Source organism: Ostrea edulis, chromosome 1, assembly GCF_947568905.1.
Source record: "Ostrea edulis chromosome 1, xbOstEdul1.1, whole genome shotgun sequence".
In the NCBI taxonomy this organism is placed as follows: Eukaryota; Metazoa; Mollusca; class Bivalvia; order Ostreida; family Ostreidae; genus Ostrea; species Ostrea edulis.
The window spans coordinates 2,715,983-2,726,116 of NC_079164.1; the positions used below are offsets into that span (position 1 = coordinate 2,715,983).

General features: G+C 34.3%; 1 protein-coding gene across 1 annotated transcript; it reads right to left on the minus strand.

Moving 5' to 3' along the window:
* Window positions 1-1,053: 1,053 nt before the first annotated feature.
* LOC125664869 (complement C1q tumor necrosis factor-related protein 6-like) lies at window positions 1,054-8,833 on the minus strand. Its single transcript, XM_056150874.1, has 3 exons — window positions 8,779-8,833; window positions 2,244-2,416; window positions 1,054-1,471 (listed from the first exon to the last, which is right to left on the minus strand). Exons 2-3 carry the CDS (start codon window positions 2,413-2,415, stop codon window positions 1,080-1,082), a joined length of 564 nt encoding a protein of 187 aa, XP_056006849.1. The 5' UTR covers window position 2,416; window positions 8,779-8,833; the 3' UTR covers window positions 1,054-1,079.
* Between the last annotated feature and the right edge of the window lie 1,301 nt (window positions 8,834-10,134).

The following is a 10,134-nucleotide window of genomic DNA, read 5'->3' on the forward strand; positions in this document are numbered from 1 at the left end:
ATTTTAGTAGTTAACTACTAGTAGTCAACCTTAGTATGCAACCTTTCTCTTTTTAAGTAGCCAGTCACTAGTACCTGCTTACTAGTAGCTAACTTTCTGAAGTTGAAAGGAACACTTCATTAAAACATATTCCTTTTGTTTACAGTTTACGTAAGTCAAACTTTATAGAAGACGTTGTAAATTAGTGCTTGATTGTCTTGTATTGTTTCGTGCATGGTTATCACCCAGCGTGGAGGGACATTATTACTGACTCTCTTGGCATATTACCCTTCTAAACGTCTTTATACCGTATATATATATATATGATTCACACATAGGTCAACGTGTCTAAGTTGATCTTTTACAGCATGCTGCCACAAATAAGTGGTACGCCTATTTTCTTTTAACTTTCACTGTCTGAAGCAAGGAAGAATATCCATTTCTTCGATTTGAGAACTGAAATAGTTAAGGACGGTTTTGTATCATGGGGGACTAGATTTTACGAATGAAAATTACATCAGGAATTTCGTTTGTAAGTATTGACAATTGTTTGTACTACAATTACTTAACAATACGCAAGTTTAATGTAGCTATATTTTTTCCTAATTATGTCCTGAAATAACCAGTTCCTTATCATTATATGAAAGTTAAGTGCCATTAAGCTTGATTTATCCACTAGTATTTGTGACCACATCGTTCCTTATTTTTATATGAAAGTTAAAGGAAACGAAACCATACAAAACATATTTTCTTCCTATATCACCTTATTGCAAAATGCAAAACTTTTATTTTTGATTGTTTGTTGTTTTTTTCCCCATTTTTTAGAATTTCTAGCTTTTGTGTTTTGTTTTCTCCTCTTTTTCCCTTTATTTGGCCTTTGTCCGCGAATTTATAGATCTCGATCAAAGGGGTTTTGCTTCACGCACGAAAATTAATTCCCTCGAATATTCATGAAACAATAAAACAATTCTAATAACACACAAACTCAATATAAGCACATTGTCTTATCGTTAATGTTAACCTCGAGACAAGAGCTGTCAATACTGAAAGAAATGCTAAGGCAACCAATTCAATCAACAATTTCTTTAATACAGAAATATTTACAGTTTATAACCAGAAAATGAAGTGTATTGTTGATATATGTCTGCAGTTCCACTGGAAACTCCAATCCAAACTTTATCTCCTTGTTTCAGCTTTACCACCGTCATCTTGCTGCAAGGGAGCCATATTTTGGAGGTACCGTCATAACAGTGATTCCATGACTTATACGAGCCATTTACAATGAGGGACGTGTAAGCAGATTTGCCTTGCCAAGCCAGAGTTGTCCAGTCAAATACATAAAGTCCTCTGTGAGGGGCCGTGAAGACTCCCGAGGAAGCGTCATATCCATGTCCCTCATTCAGGTCCACTTTCTCAAAAACAACCTTTGAACCTTTGCCAAGATTCCTCTTATGCTTTCGCAATCGGACATCAAAGTCAACCATAGATTTACCTACAAAACTCGAATAATCAATTCACATGAATCACAAAACGTGAAAAGTTTTTAAAACCCTAATTCTCACTCTCCCAGTTTCAGTCGCAATTTGTGATAAATTAGCAGTACTTTTTCGACATATGAATGGTATATATATCAAGATATACGATAACCCATGGACTAAAGTGAAACAGTCTTCCTGAAACTTTCTAAAATGAGATTTACACAAATCTAAAAGTCAACTCTGAGCACTTTGTGTTCAAAGACTGGATAAAAGGCCACGATAACGAACAATGATAAATCTCATAACTCCTATAAGCAATATAAAATGGAGATTTGGGCCAACACGGACCCGGGATATACCAAAGGTGGGATCAGGAGCGTAGGAGGAATAAGCATCACCTGTCGACCGGTCACACACACCGTGAGCCCTATATCTTGATAAGGTAAACGGAGTTATCCATAGTCAAAATCAGTATGCCAAGAATGGTATAACAATCGGTATGAAACACGTTAGACAGCATTTGGGCCAATGATAGACTGTATTGGTATACTAGATCGTTATAACGACCATAGATGTTGAGAAATGATGTCTCTAAATGAAACTGTTTATTTGTAATTAGTAGGTACACTTGTACAAGCTCTGTCTATTATTTCTCTTCTTTTTGTTTCTCTGATTTGTTGTTCATTTGCATCGATAACAAGATAAGATCATTAGTAGTGGTTTAACATACATTGTAATAATTCTGAAATTATTGCTTTCTTTATTAGCATCGTAACATTTTCTTACCAGTGATACTTTGACACTTTTTGATAAATCCAACAGCCTGACAAGTTTCCGTAATACTTTTGTAATCCTCTCTGAATCCTTTCAGGCCGGGTTTCGGTGATACTTTCTCACACAATATCAAAGGTACCAGGAGTACCAATAGGGATATTCTCAAAATCGGGTTCCAAAACATTCTGTAAATCATAATGATATTCTTTGTAAAAGAAAAAACTTATTGAGTAGAGTTGTAAATAATGAAATGAGGATGAATGTCAGTACAGCTAATAATAGAATGGAAAGATATGGTTGGGATTTCGTCCGTATTTACCCATCTCTCTATTTCTTCTTGCTTATAGGAGTTATGAGATTGATCACTGTTCGTTATCTTCACCTTTCTTCTAGACTCCATTTTAATTTACACTTCAAACTAGCATGTAAACTGTTAAACTGTGATTTCGTCCAATCTAAAATACAAAAAATCCAGAGGGAATTGTGTCATGACATACAGCTTGATTTTGACCCACTTTGTGTCGATCAAGAGTTTGCTCGTGTGCATCTGCGAACTTTTGAACCAGCATCACAGGATGAAATCATTGAAGTCATTATATCGGCACCACCTAAATCCGCTGAATTGGATCCAATACCAACATCCTTACTGAAAACATGCCTGGATAGCGTTCTTGCCCTAGTTACAAACGTTACTAATCAATCACTCAGTCAATCTGTGTTTCCATTATTCTTTAAAAAGCTGTTGTTCGTCCCCCCCGAAAAAAATCAGGCCTAGATACACAGGAATACAGGAATTACAGACCTGTTTCAAACCTCCGGTTTTTCTCCAAAATTCTTGAAAATATTGTTGTGAAACGTTTGGATCATCACATAGAGTTGAATCATTTACACAACAATGTACAGTCAGCATACTGTGCCTGCCAGTCACCGGAGCCAGCTCTACTTCGTGTCCACCACGACATTGTATCAGCATTAAATGGTGGGTCCTGCATTGCATTAATCATGTTAGATCTTTCGGCGGCCTTTGATGTCATTGATCATCCTATTCTGATAAGACGTCTTGAGTTTGCTTTTTGGTATTTCTGGCTCGGTTCTTAATTGGATTTAATCATATCTTTCAGAGAGAACCCAAAAAGTAGCCATGAGATCTACCTTCTCCGATGATTTCAGTCTCAATTGCAGCGTACCACAATTATATGTCCTAGGACCTCGGCTCTATGCCATTTTCTCCAAACCTATTGGTGCAATATGTCGTAAAAACAATGTTCTAGATCACTGTTATGCATATGACACACAAGTATATCTAGTCTTCAAACTTAAACATGACTGACAAAATACCGCTAGCCGTCTTGAGGCTTGTGTAACGGACCCGAGTTGATGGTTTCTCCACAAGTACGTTAGTAATTAGTGAAACGGGAATTACCCGCGTAATTACACTGTTAATTTGCAAGAATAACCCGCAAATATGGTTACCACACAATTTCGTTGGTAATTAGCGAAACGGGAATAACCCGCGTAATTACTCTGTTAATTTGCGAGAATAACCCGCAAATATCACCTACTTATAAAACACAAGAATTACCTGTGTTGGACTCTCTCGGTTGAAATGATAAGACTTGTTACAGTTAACCTATTTTATTAATTTGGAAACCAAGAAGTTTCCTATATATATACAAAGCTACAAACAGATATCTCGTAATTAATTAATATAAATAACTACATGAGACGGGAATCACCCAGACTCATGCATAAAACTCAACCTTTGACAGTATTAATAAGAGGGGGTGGGGGTGTGACTTGACTAACACTAGATGGCAATAATCCGTCTAGTGTGAACACTCTAGAATTACCAGCATGTACTTCTAACCTACGATAAGGTTTAACTAAAATATTCTGATAAATAAAATAATAGAATTATTTTATGAATTGTCAATTAAGCTAGAACAACAGATTTTCCCCAATTATTTACTGTTCAGCTACTATAAAATCCACTAAAATTTCCCTCAAATGTATAAAGTTATTGAATAAATCTTATTTATATTACAAATAGATCAAGAGAATAACCCTCAGTCAATTGTAATTTCTTCATATAATTCCTTAGTAAGATAAAGAATTACCCGATCTTACCAGGCCTATCGTACTTACAATATTACTTTCAGTTATATATAGTATTTATAGAGTTCGGGAATAACCTAATTCTATAAATGTATCAAAAAAATCTAATAAATAAAATCCCAATGAAAAGCATTAATATCCCTACCGAAATTATGCGTCCTGTATGTATAAGAGAAAAATCGAGAGTCCCCGGCAGAGCCACTGCGTTGCCTTTTTATCCCTACAGACCGTCCCCCGGGCAAAGCTCGTGCCTAGTGGGAAACCAACGGCAGGGCTGCCGGTGTCGCCGCTGGACACCGGCCCTGCCGTTAGACAGCGGCCCCGCCGTTTGACACCGGCTCCCACGGCAGATGCTAGTAGGTCTACTAATAATAAATTTTAAAATCCTACAAAATATCTTTTACATAAAAAGAATGATAACCAATACAATTTACATAGTATAGATTCTAGATTTACATATCGTAATAAGTTTTACATGCTAAAATGAGAATCGGGCTCGAAATACAAACGTAATGTAGGTCAATACAGCGATGGCGCCGACGACAAAACCACGAGCTAACAAGGGTAGAAAAGGTAGTTATTTCACTTATAACACAACATTTTGATAATATACACGCCTTATAGAATCATCGCTGACTTAAAAACATTATTGTTTATAGGTCAAAATTAAACTCGAACGAGGAAACAACACACAAACTTCATATAGTTATACATGTTAAAAAAAATATAGGGTAAGTGTCAAAAGCATACACTCGATCACATACAAATACGATCCTCTCAACTCAAACATAGGTATCCAAAATACGACATATAATCCGACATTATTTTGACATCACTTATCCCTTCATGTTTACAATAAAAAAATGTAACAGTAAATATTTAACATCCAAACGCAAAAAGTGTAACGGTAAATATTTAACATTAACATCGATAAATTTTCACACTTGTATGGACGAAAAAAAGATGTGGATGTCCTCTAACATGCTAAAATTAAATAAGGACAAAACAGAGTTCATTGTTTTTTCACCGAAAACCATAGTCACTGACTCACCATCGTACCACCTGAACTTTGCCGACACTATTATCAGTAAGACACCGTTTGTGAAGAACCTAGGTGTATTGTTTGATAAGTCACTTTGCATGCAAAAGTAAATATCATATGTGTTTCGTGCTTGCTATCATCAACTCCGTAATATCGGACGAATACGGTCGCTCATAACAGAAGATGCGTGCAAGACTCTAGTATGTGCCCTCGTGACATCTCGGCTCGACTATGCCAATGTTCTTCTTTTCGGTACTAACACAACCGACTTGGCAAAACCACAGCGGATACAGAATATGGCAGCACGAATCATCACTCGTACCAAGAGAAGTGATCACATAACTCCAGTGCTGATTTCTTTACATTGGCTTCCTATTGACAGACAGATTCAGAAGATGACACCAAAATACTTGGAGGATGTGATCACTGTTTACCAACCGAATCGTTCCCTAAGATCTGAAAATTCACTGACATTAGTTAGATCTAGATGTCGAACCTCCACATATGGAAACAGCCGCTTGGATGTGGCAGCAGCCACACTCTGGAACTCTCTGCCTGATACCCTCCGCCGTTGTCAGAATTTGAACACTTTTAAAAAACATTTAAAAACACATCTTTTTAGACTTGCATATTATTAGTATTATAGGTAGTTGAATCTTTATGGTTTCTTTACCATCATTTTAACATGACTTTTTCAAGTGTATAATTGTATATTTATTTCAACTATTGTATTTTATATCATTTAATTGTACGGCGTGGAACTTTTTTCATGCATATCATGTTTTAGATTATAGTAATTTTACTTCACATTATTGATGTTTTTCTAGCATTGTTTTGATATTATCTGTCTTAGTGCTATTATGGTTTTCTTTTACTACGTTTATAACATGCTGTATCATTTTTATTGTGTGCAGTGTTTTAGAGTGGTTATTCATAGTCATATAGGGCGCTATATAAATAAATATTATTATTATTATTAAACAAAGAAAAGTTGATCACGGCCATAACTGTAAGTGTCTGAAATCACAAGATAGCCAACAATTTGAACAAATTTAGAGTTCCCAAAGAAAATTATATATTTTTTGGAAATTTCAAATACATTTTCTTATTCAAATTGTGAATTTTTATAGGAAAAACCATGCACTTACATGTATCCGATGACTCCCACTCTAACAAGGATGTAAACCGTTTATTTGACTAAGATTGTTTTATCAGTTCAGAAATTGTAGATGCTACCCTTGTCATCGGTACGACATATCAATATGCTGCTAGGAAATCTTAAATTAAAACACAAAGGTACACATATGTTTAGAATATACAGGCTTATAAGCCCAATGTTATTTATTACAGTTGTTTTGATTGGACAAAAATAAAGCTGAACAAGAGTTTACACATCAATAAATCCGAAAATGCAATGTATCCATATGCGTCTGAAAAGAAATAATATAGTATGGGGAAACTATTCAAAGTTTCGAAATTGTGAATACAGTGAATGGGTTGGAATTATAAAAATCAAATATTCTTTTTAAAGAATTTATTGATGTGTAAATCCGGACATTGTACTCACAACCTTGTCTGGGGTTTACACATTGATAAATTCTTCAAAAAGAATGTTTAATACAATGATATCTATATGTACATTCTGCAAAATCGTATAGTACAGATGTATGTACATTTCGTGGTACCATTCATAAATTTAGATACCATTACATGTTATATTACGCAATTTTTAAAATAGTAATCAATAAATGAAAATCATAACTAAGCTAAAACAAAATATCGATTTTATTCAATTTTGGTAATTTTTGAGACAAGTGTTTTTATTAAAGTATTCCATGTACAGTAAAATATCTGTATCTCGAATATGGTTTATCTCGAATACCCCGCTTGAGTCGAAGTCGACCGCCGGTCCTGGCCGTTTTCCCTATATAAATGATTAAAAAAACTTCTGATATTTCGAACACGGTAATCTCGAATACTTCGCTTATGTGGAAGTATTTTCAAGGTACCATACCCTAAATTCACCTGGTTTATCTCGAAGTGCAGTCAATTTTATGCTCTGCTTACCATACCTGGCGTCGTTAAGTCACACATTCACACCCGCGGCTACATCAATTTTAATTAATGACCGCTAATCCACACTCGCCTTTTCCGGGTAGACCCAGGTCGCAATAAATGGTTTAACAGCTTGGGTGATTAGTGAAGCCTTCCAAAATTACGGCTAAAGTTCACCGCCAATTATGAACTAACACACCCGATTCCAGGGATGGTGTTTTGAATGACACACGCTCTATCATTAACATGTGGGTTAGATAAACGCACAAAACCGTCGAAGTACGCTTGAAAGTAATGCTCTTAATAAATACAATGCATTTAATAATACACGCTTCATCATTAAAACTAGTACAGAGAAAACACGAAAATTTATCTAATAAACATTTAAAAGTTTGATTTTTTTCAAAATCCGTCTTTTGTTTCTTACGTGATAGGTTATTTCATTACAGCGCAATAATTACATCCCAGTCGAGCCTGGACATCAGTAAACTTAAAGTAAGCATACAGGCACGATCATCTTAATTTTGAAACACATTGTGAATTCAATTGGATGTTTATATATATTAAAAAAAAACCAAAATGTTTGTCTTTGAAATTCCACAATATTAATTTATCAACTTGTATTATAAACTTTAAGAAACGGCAACGGGGTTTTTGTTTATAATGCAAATCCCATACTATGCATCAAATATCCTTCAAAAAAAATATCCCAGATCGATTTTGGATATCTCGAACCCCCGGATATCTCGAAGTTTTTTCGAGGTCCCTCGGACTTCGAGATAGAGATATTTTACTGTATAATGAAAAGATAATGAACAATTTTGAAGGATTTAGATCAACATAAATGTTTATTGTTGAATAATGATGAAAGTGAAGCACATGCAATTCACATGACTGGTAAATGATTAGAAGCTGACCTTATTGCACTTAAGACGTTTTTGGAAGAGTTGTCTGCCCTTTGTAAAAATAAGAAAAATCTAATTTTCTAAAAATGTGTGTGGTCAATGATTAATTTTATTTCATATTTTCATGAAGAGAAAGTGTACTTAACTTTCTACTAAGAGATTTTGTATGAAAATATAATTTCTTTTAAAAATATTGTAATAAAACATGCTATTCCCATATACTTCAATGTTAAATTTTAGGTGAAATAAATCAAGGAGTAAACAAAATTTTGAAAATTCCTATGGTGGATTATTTTTATTTGATGAACCCTTCAAAATGATACCATGATTACAAAAATCTCACCATACTTTTATTAGATATGAAATATGGTCATTATACATTGAATACCTTAAGAAGTATGCAAAAAAAATGAAGTGTTTTGTTACTTACGTTTGAGATAATGTCTTCAGTAACTTAGTTAAATTCAATAAAGACTAAGTTTAATTGTCCTTTGGTGCTTCCTTGACAAGCCTGTATATATAGTATATAGACATATTAATGTTTATAATCATGTTACACTGTAACAGGTTGTGTACAAATTAAATTGAAATTCGATACGAACACACGCCCTCAAAAGGTTGCAGTTTAATATAAAATTGGAATTATGTGGTCAGTAATATTTTTCCTTAAAAGAGCCACTGGAGTGTTGCATCTATACATTGCCGTAACATTGATTTTATTTCTGATTAGACATTAAATTCACGGACTGAAAACATTTTGAAAATATTAAGCTCTACAATAGTTAGAATTCTTGTATTAATTTACTGAACTCCATCCAACTGACTCTACTGAATCAAACAGGAAACAGAAATTAATAATCAAAAGCATGTCACACAAAGAAACTTCTAAAATGTTAATGTTTCTATCTTTCATCCCGAAAAAAGAATTTCAATCTTTTTACCAGCATTATCTAACCAAATGTATGCACCGTAAAAATGACCTTAACTAAACTTTATGTCTATTAAACTAACACTATGATGCATACGAAATTCATCATTCTAAAGATTAACGTATAGATGTATGTAATGCAAATCTATGAAGTACCCACGACATTAATATTCCAGTCAATGGCTCCAATGAATATGAGTTACCGTACCTATACTGGATTCCTAAACTACATAAAAACCCTTACAAACAAAGATACATTGCTGGATCCAGTAAGTGCTCTACCAAGCCCCTATCTTTGCTCCTCACGAAAATGTTAACAGCTGTAAAGGAGAAACTTCAAACTTACTGTGCGACTACATATGCCAAAAGTGGTGTTAATCAAATGTGGATTCTAAAAAAATTATAAAAAACTTTTAGTAAACTTGAAATCACAGATTTTTTTCCCAAATCAATAGCATTAAAACCTATGACTTTTCAATACTATACACGACCATTCCTCACGATAAATTAAAGACTAGACTTTTTGACATCATTGACAGGTGCTTCTTCAACAAAAACGGAAAACGGAAATATTCATATCTAGTGATGAGTCATTCAAAAACTTACTTTGTTAAACACCACTCTGATTCCACTCACAAGTACTCTGAAGTTGAAATAAAAAATATGCTAGAGTTCCTCATTGACAATATCTTCGTGGTCTTTGGTGATCAGGTCTTCCAACAGTCTGTTGGAATTCCCATGGCCACGAATTGTGCTCCTTTGTTAGCTGACCTGTTTTTAGATTCATATGAAGCATAATTTATTCAAAAACTTCTACGTGAGAAGAAAAAATCTCTCGCTGTGGCCTTCAATTCGACT

Bases quoted from the DNA above. Each gene is read 5' to 3' on its own strand.
- LOC125664869 (XM_056150874.1), bottom strand. From the start codon at position 2,415: ATGTTTTGGAACCCGATTTTGAGAATATCCCTATTGGTACTCCTGGTA. The intron at 1,472-2,243 runs GTAAGAAAATGT...CGAGTTTTGTAG, and splicing joins AAAGTGTCAAAGTATCACTG to GTAAATCTATGGTTGACTTT.